The sequence below is a fragment of the Formica exsecta genome, unplaced genomic scaffold (genome assembly GCF_003651465.1).
Source record: "Formica exsecta isolate Colony F162 unplaced genomic scaffold, ASM365146v1 scaffold928, whole genome shotgun sequence".
In the NCBI taxonomy this organism is placed as follows: Eukaryota; Metazoa; Arthropoda; class Insecta; order Hymenoptera; family Formicidae; genus Formica; species Formica exsecta.
Genome location: NW_021853694.1, coordinates 30,604 through 44,952, shown reverse-complemented (window position 1 = coordinate 44,952; position 14,349 = coordinate 30,604). Strand labels below are relative to the sequence as shown.

General features: G+C 38.3%; 3 protein-coding genes and 1 pseudogene across 7 annotated transcripts in view; 3 read left to right on the top strand and 1 right to left on the bottom strand.

The window, feature by feature from the left end:
- LOC115245185 (DNA polymerase alpha catalytic subunit) overlaps positions 1-3,646 on the bottom strand; it is a 7,541-nt gene extending 3,895 nt beyond the window's left edge. The window contains exons 1-8 of the mRNA XM_029823351.1: positions 3,318-3,646; positions 2,831-3,034; positions 2,336-2,657; positions 1,889-2,240; positions 1,363-1,728; positions 876-1,235; positions 598-799; positions 97-366 (exon numbers count right to left, since the gene is read on the bottom strand). Of these exons, the coding sequence (XP_029679211.1) occupies positions 97-366; positions 598-799; positions 876-1,235; positions 1,363-1,728; positions 1,889-2,240; positions 2,336-2,657; positions 2,831-3,034; positions 3,318-3,333 (2,092 nt within the window). The 5' untranslated portion in view covers positions 3,334-3,646. The remainder of the gene's footprint in view (positions 1-96; positions 367-597; positions 800-875; positions 1,236-1,362; positions 1,729-1,888; positions 2,241-2,335; positions 2,658-2,830; positions 3,035-3,317) is intronic.
- A 287-nt stretch (positions 3,647-3,933) lies between these two features.
- LOC115245187 lies at positions 3,934-6,447 on the top strand (annotated as a pseudogene).
- Positions 6,448-7,024: 577 nt separating this feature from the next.
- Positions 7,025-9,318, top strand: LOC115245174 (transport and Golgi organization protein 11). Its single transcript, XM_029823333.1, has 5 exons — positions 7,025-7,254; positions 7,658-7,885; positions 8,010-8,104; positions 8,182-8,330; positions 8,407-9,318. The coding sequence occupies exons 1-5, from the start codon at positions 7,251-7,253 to the stop codon at positions 8,615-8,617; spliced, it is 687 nt and encodes a 228-aa protein (XP_029679193.1). The 5' UTR covers positions 7,025-7,250; the 3' UTR covers positions 8,618-9,318.
- A 696-nt stretch (positions 9,319-10,014) lies between these two features.
- LOC115245169 (YTH domain-containing family protein 3-like) lies at positions 10,015-14,238 on the top strand. 5 transcript variants are annotated; one of them, XM_029823323.1, is made up of 4 exons: positions 10,015-10,062; positions 10,983-11,010; positions 11,618-13,476; positions 13,598-14,238. In XM_029823323.1, exons 1-4 carry the CDS (start codon positions 10,054-10,056, stop codon positions 13,634-13,636), a joined length of 1,935 nt encoding a protein of 644 aa, XP_029679183.1. In that variant the 5' UTR covers positions 10,015-10,053; the 3' UTR covers positions 13,637-14,238. The 5 variants fall into 5 exon arrangements, with proteins under 5 accessions (XP_029679183.1, XP_029679184.1, XP_029679185.1 ...); XM_029823324.1 differs by lacking the exon at positions 10,015-10,062 and adding an exon at positions 10,072-10,258; XM_029823325.1 differs by lacking the exon at positions 10,015-10,062 and adding an exon at positions 10,072-10,571.
- The last annotated feature ends 111 nt before the right edge of the window (positions 14,239-14,349 follow it).

Sequence of the window (14,349 nt, the reverse complement as noted above, 5' to 3'; positions counted from 1 at the left end):
TAGAGATATTAGTTGAATTAGTTTTCTTACTACATTCGTCATCTGATATTAATTTATGTCTAATATTAACTTCGGCTTAAAAAAAGTACATATTTACTCTAAGTAGAGGAGGAGTTGTTGATTTCAATCTTCCCATTCTGTTCCAACTTGACACTTTTAATGCAAACATTCTCTGCATCAAGACGTCAAATTGAAATGCGCAGTCATAGCCTATTATTAAATCCGGATCTACTTTCTGCATTAAAGTTAACAGCTCCTCAAATAATTCACTTTCGGTTTCGCATTTTATTACTTCAGTATTCGCGACCTTTAAGAAAGCGTCCCGAATTTGTCGCGGCCATGGAGTCTCTCGCGGATGTGTGACAACTGTAAAAAATTGCAAATCACTCGTAAGATTTTCATTAATATCTTGATAGACAAATCGAGAAATATCCTGGGATTTAAACATTAATGAAAAGAAAGAGTATCTCTAAATCACAATTAAAGTATTTTTTGCTATTTCTTTCTTAATTAAAATAATGTTGATGTTTCCAAATATCGATGATAATTGTTAATGACAATGGAAACGATCAGTAAATGATGTAAAAATGAACATACAGCAAAATTGGCGCTCATAAGGGGGTCTTGGTGGTTCCTTGTCGACATTGTACTTGTGATGAATCAATACAACAACCATCACCACTTCATTCTGCAACTTTGCATTCAAGGACATCCTCACATTCAAGGTCGCTATCACCATTGGTGGTTTAGATTTCTCTTGGGGACATAGTGATATATTGTTCATGTCTGAGGTAACCACCTGTTGCATCGTACAATAGAAACTGTATTCGAAAATTTCCTTTACTATACAATATGATAAATACGCGTTTACTTACTATTTGCGAACACCAGGCGAATCGTCCCACAGTGTGTGATATATTCTTAATATCTAACCAGCAAGGTCCTTTAATCTTTCGTTCTATAAGTAACAGCTCTAATGCATTTACTGTTGTGCCGAAGACGCGTTCTATTGCCGGACCCGAATAATCGGCATTGATCGCTGGATAGCGGGCGTTATATCTAATTTCCAAATAGTCAGAAGTTCTCGGAGTCCCCTCCTTCTCGAAGGAATAATGTTTCTTTGTCTCTTTGCAATTGAATTCCATTATACGCATCTTATTGGCATATTCATCAAATTCCTTATATACGTCTTCCATAGTAGTTAATTGCGATTCGTTGTTTCTTGATGTCTTTATCTGTAAGTCAGGTCCATAAAAAAAAGAAGAAACTATCTAATAATTAGTAATAATTGAGATAACAATATTAGAATATTTGAATCAAATAATAGCCTAAGTAAAAGCTAATGAAAAATTATATGCATACATATTTTCTAGGTAAGAGATATATTCTCCTTGGTATACAATGCACCATGATGCAACACGAACAATATACATCATGATTTGGTATATAGGTTTTGCCGAAAAGATACACGGTTCCAGGATTTTTGTATGGATTTTCGTACGCATCCAAATAATAGAATCTAAATACTTCTTCCTCATCTTTTGTCTTAACCAACTGTGGCGCCAATTCCATCAGATCAATGGTATTACCAATTTTCATACTTTTAACAGAAGTTTTATATGTAGTAGTCTGTATGTCGGTTTCATTCTTTTGAGGTAAAACACTTTTATTCGCCGGCAATGAAAAATCAATATCCATGCTTTCATCATCAAAATCTATAGTAGATAGCTGCAATGTATTTCACATGTAAAATTTTGCTCTCATAGAAATATATAGTAAGAAAAATGATGAAAAAAATTGGTTGAACGAAAAGTTTGTGCTGTTTTTTCACTCTTCATCTGTTAGCAAAAAACAGCACAAACTTTCCGTTCAACCCAATAGAACTCACATCGTTGACACATTCATTAACATCCATCACGGCAGTATCTTCATCTTCAATTATCTGACTTGCGCTAACTTGCGCAGTATTATTAGATTCTGCTGATTTTCTAACATCTTGTTGTTCTGACTTTGAATTTTTTTCTTCTTTCAAACAATTATTCGACTCTGCTGATTTATTCACACTCTTTTTTTGTGGTGCATCAAATATCACAGTGTCATCTATATCCTCAATTATTTGACTTGCACTTTGTGCAATATTATTAGATTCCGCTGGTTCCATCAAGTTTTGCTCTTCTGGCTTTTCAGATGTCCTCTTATCATCCATTTCTTGGTTTATGGATAAAAACTGATAATTTGGCCTGCAATCAATTTACCATTCAAAGTTAAAAATTCTGTAAACTAATAATAACATAATATAATATATATACAATGAAAATACAATCTATCAACTTACGTAATATCCGAATGAACTGTATGACAAAATTTATTTTTATTATTGCTTGCTGGTTTAGGACTATTTGTTGTCTTCTTACTTGCAGAGATTTCACTAAGTAACTCTCCCAAAATATCATCATCTTTAGTCACTGTGTCAATGTCTCTCTTAGAAGGCATATTTCTAATCATACTTTGAATATCTCCTTTTTTCCCAGTTTCTTCCTTTCTTTTCTTTCTAGGACCTGCCATATTATGTCTCTGTTTTTTCGCTTCTTGAATACTATCTTCATCCAGATCATCGTCAAAAATCTCCCTTCCATCTTCAATGTATCCACTTTCTCCTACAATTAAATTTTAATTAAAATTCAATGCTTGAATACTTTAATTTCTATGCACCACAGATTAAAATTATTTTTTTCAAGATGTTTTCCAAACAAATCTCTGTTTAATATAACCTCTGCTTTACTTATAAACATTTTATATTTTCTCTATAAAATATGAAAAAATGTTATACCATCGTCGACTATCCAATCGTCCCGCTGACGTTTCAGAACAGTACTGCTGTATTCTTTCTCATCCACTATATCATATATATTTTCTATCTCTTCAGCCTCATACTTGCGTTTTCCACTGCTTCGACTCTCCTTCAATCTTTCCAAAGCTGAGAGTCTGCCAGTCTTATCAATCTTCTGACGCCTGGCCCTGCCAGACACAGATGCTAAAACATTGTTTAGCAAAGAATAAAAATGTGCAATACTATTTAAAAGTATTTATAAATAATATGATGCAATTTATCCTACTATTCATTCTATATGATTAATTTTGTTAACAATCGTATATAAATCAATGTTTATTGAATTATCAATTATGCGTATACTAAATATAAACAAAAGATAGGTAGAAAATGTGCAGTAGTGTTTACAAATATACAATAACCTGTTATAAATATATGGTCACAGAATTGTATTACAATTTCGCGTAATGATCGGTAAATTACTTACGCTGCGAATCGTCCATTATTATTGCTGCAAATCCATGCAAACCACGTTTGTCAACAGAAACACGCAAATGCCATTTCACGTTGCGATAGTTTGATGAGTGCTTTTGGCGGGAGATAAATCTCGTGATGTATCAACCGCGATATTTCGCGGTTCGAGGTTCGATATGACTTGAGCTGCGGTCAGAAAAACGCTAGAGATGCTTCGAAATGTTTGATTGACCAATCAGGATAAAAATATTAAAAATTTCTTTATCCTGATTGGTTAATGCAATGCTTCGAAATATTTAAAACGTCTTCCAGATCGCAGCTTATGTCAATTTGTGCGTGATAGCCCCTTAGAACATATATAAATGGAAGGGGAATAGCAGGCTGAAAAATGTCGGAAGGAAGTGAGAAAGAAATCGTAGTTGCCTCTCTCTTGTGAGTAACTACACACACAAGCATCGTGTCTGTAGTATACATACTTTTGTGTACACACACATGGCCGCGCATGCGCACTTTTGAGCAGAGTAACTCACAAGAGAGAGGCAACTATGATTTTCTTTCTCACTTCCTTCCGACATGTTTTTCTATCGGCAAACAAAGGCATTCCCCTTCCATTTATATATGTTCTAAGGATAGCCCTTACGTATATCTGTCACTCTTGAAAATCCTTAGCGGTTAGTCCCTAGCGTAGAAGACGTTCGCGCATAGATATGTTCGAAAATTCTATCTGTGTAGAGCAGTATTTAATTGACCAATCGGAAGAAAAGGATCAAAGATTTCTTTATTCTGATTAGTCAATTAAACGTTACTTTTTTACCCCATGGGTAGGATTTCTGAATGCGTCTCGTAATCTTCAAGATTTTGATTTATGACTTGTAACCGGGATTTGAAAGTTCGCGGAATTGTCGCTGATGATATGTTACGTTTATTTTTGCGTGACGATAAGAGAAAAAAAAGGGATAGAATATCTCACCGGTTCTTGGAATTGGCCGGAACGGTGTAGAATGGATAGCAATAAGGTTCTTCTTCCGAGGTATTTTTATTTTGTTAGAAACAACGATAACGTTATTCAGCATTAAAAATGAAAAAAAAATGCGGAGGAGAAAACTTCGATCGTCACAGAACTTTACATTGCTCGTATAGATTATATATATATTTGTATATAATCCTTTGAGTTTCTCTCTTTCGTGCATTATTCACTACATTTTGTTAATTAATTGCTTTTTTAATTATACTTATCATTTACAGAAATGATTTCGTCAACTTTAGGTATCGACCGAAACGTCGTACACCACTCGAATCATACATGCGACGTTTATCTTTACAATATGTTTATCCTGATAACAGTACTGTAATTAATAAGCAAATTCTGGCTAAGGTGTATATTTGATACTATAAGATTAGATTATGTTTGATTTACGTTTGATTATTGATATATTGATATATTTGACTAATACTGATATATTGATTGCTGGATTAGGATTGTATAACTAGGTCTGCTTGTAAAATAGATAAATTACATTGTCATTTTTCAGATCTATACTATATCTGTGCTATATACACCATCTGTATCTAAACATCAAAGATCCATAAAATTAACAACTCTTGCAAAAACAGAATTGAGAAAAAGTTCTCATTGTCAGTCATCTAAGTTGGAACAAGAAAAAAAAAGATTTTTCTGTTCATTGATATCTCTTATTGTTAATATATTAGCAGTAATTATCATTTGCAGTGTAATTATAGGAATAATTTTATATGTAATGGAAAAAAATACTATGCAACCCATAAATAGTCATACCTCAGTATTATTTAAATTTGTTGAGAATATTAAAGCTGTATATTATAATCAAGAGTCAGATATTTGGAATAATGTTTCATACGCAATAAACAAAGTGATGTCGAGAGCAAGTAGAAAGATACCTTTGATCATTTTATTATTTTCAAATGAAACAACTACAATGGATTCTCTAGCCATAGCACTGGCATATGCAAGCAGTAATGCTTTAAATGCTAATCCCCTGTGCTTGAATGCAGAAAATTTTGGAGGCAATGCTGGTGAGATCATTAACATATTGTAAGAATGGTTCCCAGCAAAAAAGGTTGTGGTGAGTAAGTATATTTTGAATGTAAATTCTGCATATGCCATTTAACTTATAACAAATAAATATTTGTTTCAGATAATTCGCGATATTTTGAATATTAATACAAAAGCAATAGTGGCATTATATAATTTGTGCGATAGAATAAATCCTTCAACTGGAGGGGCTATTTACATTCTTACTATGCAAATTGATAATTATCAATTATCACAGGAAAAGCTGGCCTTTGTCAAGAAACAGATTTATTACAAACTGTTAAATTAATTCATAATGTGCATTACACATTGGTGTAATTGTACCGGTACAAACTGAACCATAATTAAGATATTGCTAATTTATTCAAGTTTCAAAAAAATGCAGAATGCTTTTCAAGTATTTAGATGTGATATTACATAGTTGAATAACAGCTTATAAAATAGATATTATGAAACAAACTGATATATATGAAAGATAAGTATTTTTCATGTATTGAAGTATCTATCTTAAAAGTTTCAGAGTTATTACCACAGTTATGTTAGATTATCTCAAAACTGAAAAGTTACACAAATGTTTTTCTTGTATTATAAATAATTCTTATAATGGAAGAAAAACCTTAGTAACAGTGTATGTCTTCATTCGCGTGATCAGCACACCATCATTCATATTTCTTTATTCTAATGATTTATTTTGCACAAGAATTGATTATTTATGATTTTTCTTTTCTCATAATATCATAATTTTAAAAGTAATTACAATAGATCGAATTAGCGAATACTTTCAATATAAATCTCCCAAACTTAATTTTTTTTTGCATCTGCAGCAATATCATTTACCTGATGATTATGGCAATTGTGATCAAGTCTATCTCTAGTTGTGAATTGAAATAATGTAAAATCTATATTTAATTTTCTTTACTATTATATTGTTATTTATTGTTTATATATTTGTTATTATCTTGTTATTATTGTATTGTGTGCCAATATTACACGAAATTAATTTTATCTTTAGTGATTTTCTAATTACTATTGTTCCTATATATTTTCGCTAAATATAACGATATTGTTATTTGTGCAACAATTATATATCTAACAATTCTAAAGAGCTTCTTTCTGGATAAAATTTAGCTTCAAACTAAAATACAATAATTAGTTTATGTATGTGTGAATTTCGATTTTTGCAGATGAATTTGTCAACCAATAATGTAATGATTAAATAACATCGATTATATCCAATTAATCATCAATTTACAAGATATTAAAAAAAAATCACATTTTGTTATGAATATATACAAATTAGTATTACAACTTTATATATATAAGAAGAATTTGGTTTAAAACATCTTGTACAAATTGAGTATAATAAACGGCATATTGTTGAAAGAAAGAAAACATATATTGGTTTCTTTTTATTGTACGAATAATTTATTCCTTGAATAAGCTTTTCAACTTGTACTACATTATTAATTATTTTTTTGAATAGAAGTTGAGATATCTTTGATGTTTAAATGACGCTTTTTTCTTTTCGCGCACGCGCGTTACACGTTAAATTTCATCAAGTCACCGACAGAGAGTTGCCTGACTATATTGTACTGTGATTATATTTCATGCTTGAATTTCAATCCGTCAAACTGATCTCGTAACGAACTTCGGAGCGGTGGTTTTATGTTTAACGGACAGCGAGACGCGAGAGGGTAAATATTCTCTTACTTTGGAATATTCGCGTAGTGATACTTCTGATCAGTCTTGAGTTCATCGTTTAAGATCCTGCATTAATTCGTGATTGTCTTTTTATCGACGATAAAGTTTCTAATCGAAGAGAACTTCGAAATTCGAGAATGATTCGTATAACCATACAACTAACATTCATCATGGATGAGTGAGTGATAAAAAAGAGAAGAAAAAGAAATACATGAAAAACTAATTTCTGCATCTCGTGTCGATTGTGTCTCTATGTTATTATCATCGATAAAAAAAATATGTCTATTTTGTTATAATTAAATGACCTCTGTAAAGCACTATTCTTTTGCTCATTGAAAGTAGGTGTCATCATATCAATATTGATGAAAGTCATTGATGCTCTTACATTGGTACATTTCATAGTTTGCACATTTTTTATCGGTCAATTGCATAAAAATTGAGATTTAGATGTATATTCGCATTTTGTTGAATATTCGTGATACAAACGTTTTTTTATACAAGTGACAAAACATCTTTGCAATGTTATAGTACTTTAGTCTATATGTAGCAGTCATTTTTATATAATAAAAATATATTTTCAGTTATAATGTCGAAGACGCACAGTCCAACACATTTTAATGGAGAAGTAGACAGTATTTATTATCCAGACTTTAGTGTGGATATTAATAAGCAGATGCGAGTCCCTAAAAGCATTCGCGTAAACGGGGATTACGGAGAGCAAGATAGTGCCGTTACAAATACGACGTGGAATCAGATGTCTGGTACGGAGAAGCTTGAAATGCATGTGCCAGAAAGGATTCTTGTCGTCGGTAAGATTCTATCTTAAATGATTGTATCTATTATATATTTTTATATTACAAGAATATACAATTTCAATGTATTTTTTTTTTTTTGTAACAATATTTTGTAATAATCTAAAAATTATTATTACAGGACAAGAACAGCATGTTGGTACCAAGGCGCCACCACCAGAAATTGTTTTAGAAAATGCTGTTATGCGTACCGAGCCTGCTATAGTCAGAGTACAGGTAATGTACTAATGTAATGTATCGAGGGAACTGTGAAATGACAATATTTGTTATTAAATGTTTACTTTCATCGACAGACTCCTCCAAGAATTTTGACTCTGGACAATCATTACTTCCCAGCGGTGGATGAAGAAGAGCTTCTGTCACATGTCGACGAAATTGTAAATCCGGTGAATGTCAGACCCAGGACATACAATACAGAAACGCAGATAGTGAAACATGTCAGGTATAAAACTTTTACATATTTTAAAGAAATTTTGTTGAATATTTCATTTTTTACTTTTTGCATTCTTATTATGCAGAGAACCAACTCCCTCTTACAATGCTCTCGATGTATCTCTGCCACCCAGTGAAGAAGTTCAACACTTACGTCGTCAAGTAGGTAAATTGAATCGCAGAGTGATGGCGCTCGAATTAGACATGCTGCATCGTCAGCAGAGAGACAGGATCTTGTATATTGCGACTATAGCGTATTTTATTTTGAAAACCTTCTCCTGGTTAACCAGAAACTGAGCTATCGATTGAAAAAGAGGGAGGAAGGAAAGAAAGATATTTCAGAGATGTGTTTGTTTTGCTGGAAGAGGCAATGTTTTTTAACCAGAATCCTGTATTCTTGCTGTAAGAAAGTATAACCAAAGTCTTTTTATCACAGTCTTGTAAGATTAGTTGTCAAGATAGAGATGAAGGACGTATATAATACAGGATAGGTGTGCGTGAGTTTCTAACGCTAGTAGATAGACAGATGACGCGCGAAATGCATTGAAAATGACGATCGATTGTCTTTGCTGCATTAAAAGTAAATCTGGCTTTAAAAGAACGTGTATGTATTGTATTAGGTTTGACAATATATATATATGTATATGTTATTGTTAATGTATATACAGCAATTTGCGAAACTCTAATAAATTGGATTAATTTTCATATAATATAAATGTAGAAATGTAGCACGAGTTATATTCGTCGAAATGCGCATCGATCTAACTTATTGTTAGTTTCCTTTCTCAGTATTAATGAAGTGTTTACGAAACAATTTATTTTTGTCGCATGCGATATCGTGAAAATTATCTATGCTTATCTGAGCATCTTATCTGAATCGATGATTTACTTTAACGATATATAGTTGCGTTTTCTCTGTGGCCATAGTATTTGGAATTGTAATCTTGTCCAACGTATATTGCGATTAATAAAATCAATAAAGTTATTACATTATATATTATTACAGACATGCATTGATCTCGCGAAATATAATTTTTATTTATTATATATTATATTTGTATATATATGAACTCTCAACGAAATGAAATTTACACAGAATTGTTTTCCGTTCGGTTAGTTTTACTCCGACCCTCCGACTCCGATCGGTTTTCGGTATTTGTATAGCGATTTTCCGCGCATGCGGGACGGAATATCTTGGTATTTTTAGCCTGGACCAATGGCTCCTGCACGTAGGACACATAGGACGCTATAGCCAATCAGCTTACAACTTTTCCATAAGAGCGAAACATCTATTGGCTACCGCGTCGCCTTTTGTCGCGTCCTATATGTAGGAGCAGCCATGACAGATTTACGATACTAAAGGTTGTCACATACGGTTTTATATAAATCTGTTCATTTTTTAAGCTACAACTTTTTGCATTCAGCTTTTTTTTTTTAAGATTTGACATAAGACAGGTACAAGTGTCCGTTGAGGCCTCGGAAGGCTAAAGGTAAAGAAAAGAGACTCGAAGCGCGATTATAGAACGAACGAAGAAGCTTTCGTTGCCAGTGGCAAATCCTGTACCCTGCACGTCCGTTGCAACGATTCCGACCACGAAGCCACGGAGCTCGAACGGCGGTGGACGGCGGACTGCTCCGATTTCCGATTCCGACGAATGCGACGGAGAAGAGCGGAGCTTATAGTGACATTGGTTTGAAGTTTGAACGATTCGGGTTGGCGCACCTGCGAGCGAATGCGGGAGGTCAGTGCACGTCACCGTAGTTATTTGCTCCGAGGCTCCGAGCCGTGGAATCCGAGTTCGCGAGCCGTTGTCGCGACGGCCCGTGATAGCGTCTCCCTCGCAGCGGGTCACGTAGGCAGGCCGTAATCGTTCCTCGACGATTGCCGCGAGCGGGCCGAGGACATTTGGTGCGCGGTCTCAGGCTCTTTTTCCCCAGGTCTGTGCTCACAGGGTGCCGACGGGCGACCACGTCGGGGGCGCGCGCGCGCGCGCGAAGGAGGAACAGCGGGAACAATCGCGTGGAATAGAGCGGAATCGCGAACGGCGACGAATCGTCCGTGCGGAACACGCCGTGTTTTGACTTTTGGCCGCGAGTGTTGGCATAACTTAACAGGCCGCCGCGAAGAGGAGAAGACCAAGGTGGAGGTGGCGACCGTGCGACCGTTCGCTGGACGTAACCGCGCGATTCGCGATTCCAGCAACCGGTGTTTAGCAACGGAGTTTCCGACCGACCGCCTATATTTTGTCCTGTAACACAATCTAGTTCTATCTCTCTCTCTCTCTCTTTCTTTCTCTCTCTCTTGTCCTCTCTCGACACGGGCGCCGCCGCCGCCGCCGCCGCCGCCGCCGTCGTTGTTCGACGCCGCCCCCGCTGACGACGACGACGACGACGACGACACAGCCGCGCGAATCGCAGGTTATGTCAAGCGGATTGGCAGGCGCTGTCTCGAACCAGGTCAGTGTGTTGTGTTGACGTGACGCGACGCGACGCGACGCGCCGTGCCGTGACCGTTACCGCTCTGTCTCCGCGGTAGACACCGATACATACCTCCTTCTCTCTCCTCTCGTGCCTGCCCTCCCGCCCCCGTACTACTGTCACGTCTCGTCCTGGGTCGGCCCTTCTCTAAATTTTGTATGTTTTTCCATGCAACGGCATGCAGCGGATGAAAGGACAAACCGGCAATCAAGGTGAGTCCAACCACCTCGTCCTAACGTCGTAACAACTTGACTTTTCTTCGCCGTTACTTGACTTACATCTAGACTTCTTCGAAAAGGAGCGAGCGCTTGAATAAGAGCAGCGAAGAATTCTATGTTAATTGTTTGGATACTTGGAGAAACGACATTGTGTGTATATATGTTGATTGCAAAGTTTGTAATAACCGAGGACTCCAGAACTTACATTTATATAATAAAAAAAATTGGAGTTGGAATGTTGAAACTTGTATAAAAATAATTTAAATAGCGAAAAATCGACGAAATAATTCACTCTATTAATATATAAAAACTTTTCTATCTTGTACAGTTACGACTATAGAGTTACATGACACTCTTGGCTCTTGTTAATTTGTCGCTTGAATGAAGATAACGATAAAAGGTTGTAAATTTTCCAATTCTTTTATTATAGTATTTTGGTACACTACGTTATGCTTATTTTGAAACATTCGTGCTGATGAGATATTAATTAATAATTTAAAATTTTGAACAATATCTTGGCTGTTGTCTTTTACATTGCGCGCGTCTAATCGTGACATATATATCTTTGAATATGAAATAAATGTATTCGTTTCGGTCGCAGTGAGCAATGGTCCTAAGGAACACCAGCAGCAACAACAGACGGAGCATGCCGCTGGCGAGGACACCGGCTTCGATTCGTGGCGAGGTGGCAACAATGCTCAGCATCACTCGAGTTATCCGATCGGTACCGGCGATCCGTACAGCCCGTACTACCCCGGTACATCGTTCCCTTATCAGACCTTCGGCGCCGGAGATGGCACGTGGTCGAACGGCACCGACCCGGTCGCCTTTCTCTCGGGTTACGGCGGCCAAATAAGCCACGATGCTTACGGCGCGATGGACGGCATGTTCTCGGCGTCAGCGGCCGGCGGCGGTTTCAGCGCGTTCGGTCAGCCGCCGTTCAACTACTTTCACGGCAACGGCGACTTTAGCGCATGGGGCACACCGAGGAGGACCAAGTACGAGGATTACTATCAACCGCCGCGCGGCAACGAGAGCTATGCCAATCCGGCGGCGAGCGGCACCGGCGAGATCAAGAGCATCGAGCAAAGCGTGCAAGGTCTGTCGATCGGCGGCGGCGGCGGCGGCGGCGGCGGCGGCGGTGGCGGTAGCGGCGGTGGTGGTGAATTACCACGACAGGATCAACAGCATCTGCAACAACAAACTACGGCACAGCAAATTAAGCCTGAGCCGAAGGAACCTAGAAAAATCACGTGGGCGAGTGTGGCGAGCCAGCCGGCAAAGCCGGTGCCGCCGCTCTCGTCCACGCAGGGGATGAAGAAGAAAGCGGGCATGCCACCACCGCCGATTGTGCCGGGCAAACATAACATGGACATCGGGACGTGGGGCGAGGGCAAGTCTTCCGCGCCGCCGCCGCCGCCTACGGCGCCGCCACCACCGCAAGTGCAGCCACCGATTCCGCCACCTCCGCCGCCTGTTCAGAGGCAACAGCGACCGCAACAGCAACAGCAGCAGCCGCCTCAGCCTTGCTGGAATAGGCAACCATCCATGGCGGCGACAGCGACACCACCGCTCCCACAAACGCAAATCCACATGCCGCCACAGTCGCAGCAGCAGCAGCAGCAGCAGCAGCAGCAGCATCAACATCAACAGCAGCATCACCATCATCATCACCATCATCACCAGCATCAACAACAACAACAACAACAACAACAGCATCAGCAATCACAGCAGCATCAACAGCAACAACAGCAACTTTCACAGAGCAACCCGTCGCATCCAGTTCTCGACGAACTGAAAGTGAAGAATGATTACAATCCCATAGATTTCGATCAGACCGCGCCTGGTGCCAGGTTCTTCGTGATCAAATCTTATTCGGAGGATGACATACATCGATCCATCAAGTATGAAATCTGGTGCAGCACGGAACACGGCAACAAACGGCTGGATCAGGCTTACCGAGAGGCGAGTCGCGAGGGCGCTCCCCTTTATCTGTTCTTTTCTGTCAATGGGTCCGGTCATTTTTGCGGCATGGCACAGATGGTCTCTCCCGTCGACTACCAGTGCAACAGTAGTGTCTGGTCACAAGACAAGTGGAAGGGTCAGTTTCGCGTCCGTTGGATATACGTGAAGGATGTTCCTAATGTGCAACTGCGACACATTAAGCTCGAGAACAATGAGAACAAACCGGTGACCAATTCGCGGGACGCGCAGGAAGTCCCTCACGCGAAGGGCGTCACGGTGCTACGTATCCTGCATACCTATCGTCACTCTACAAGCATCTTCGACGATTTCGGGCATTACGAGCGCCGTCAGGCCGAGGAGGATCAGCGCAAGGTCCCGAGCAACCCCGTACAGCATCATCATTCTTCCTCCAATCACAGAAACAGAGGGCACGCCTCGGACATGTCCAGAGATCACCATCAGCATGGTCATCAGCCTCACCTGCATCAGCGAAAGGTACATGTCCAAGTTTTATCCGATAGATACTATTATTATGATAACAAGATGATCGTTGAGCAAAATTATCAACGATGATTGGTGTCGGTGAGTCTAATGGAATTTTCTTGTTTCGTTGTAGGAGCGCGGCCGTAGTGGCAGAGGAGGTTCGCGTCAGTAGCGCTGGGTATCGCGGAAACGTATTACCGTTACTAACAAGAGTAATCGACGTAAAAGGAGCACGCTGCGACTAATTATCACATTCTACCACTTATCTTTGCTTTCCCGGATCCATGATAGGCTTCGTCTGATTTCCCGTGACCGAACAACAACACTCGTCGTCGACATCATCGGCCGCGTTGTTCTTTCGTTGAAATGATTAATCCGGTAATGAGATAACATTAGCGTCGCGTCGGCATCATCGTAAAATAATATGTAACCGCAACTATTATGACAATGAGAGAGAAAAGCAGGATGTGAATAAGGAGGAAGATCATACACTATTTCGAAGGATATTTGGCTAAACTCACTGACGATCGTAATGCGTATAGTGTGGTGCTGCGTGCTATTCATCGAAAGGTGTTTCTTAAACGTACAAATCATGCAATGGAACAGAAGACGGGGGAGAGAGGGGAAGAAACGAGACGCGCGGTCTATAAAAGAAAAAGAAAAAAAAAGATAAAAAATAAAAACTGTAATATGTGGACTAATCCTTGTAAAATGCTTACATTTTTGTTGAAAATGAAAAAAATCTATACAAGAACTACTATATTATATAAACAAGTGTCATTTGGATTGGTTATATCGTTTTAAACACCAATGAACATTTAATCTGGTGCCTGCAGCTATACGAGAAGGGTCGAATTCTCCCTTAATTGTTATAAAGGTGCAGGG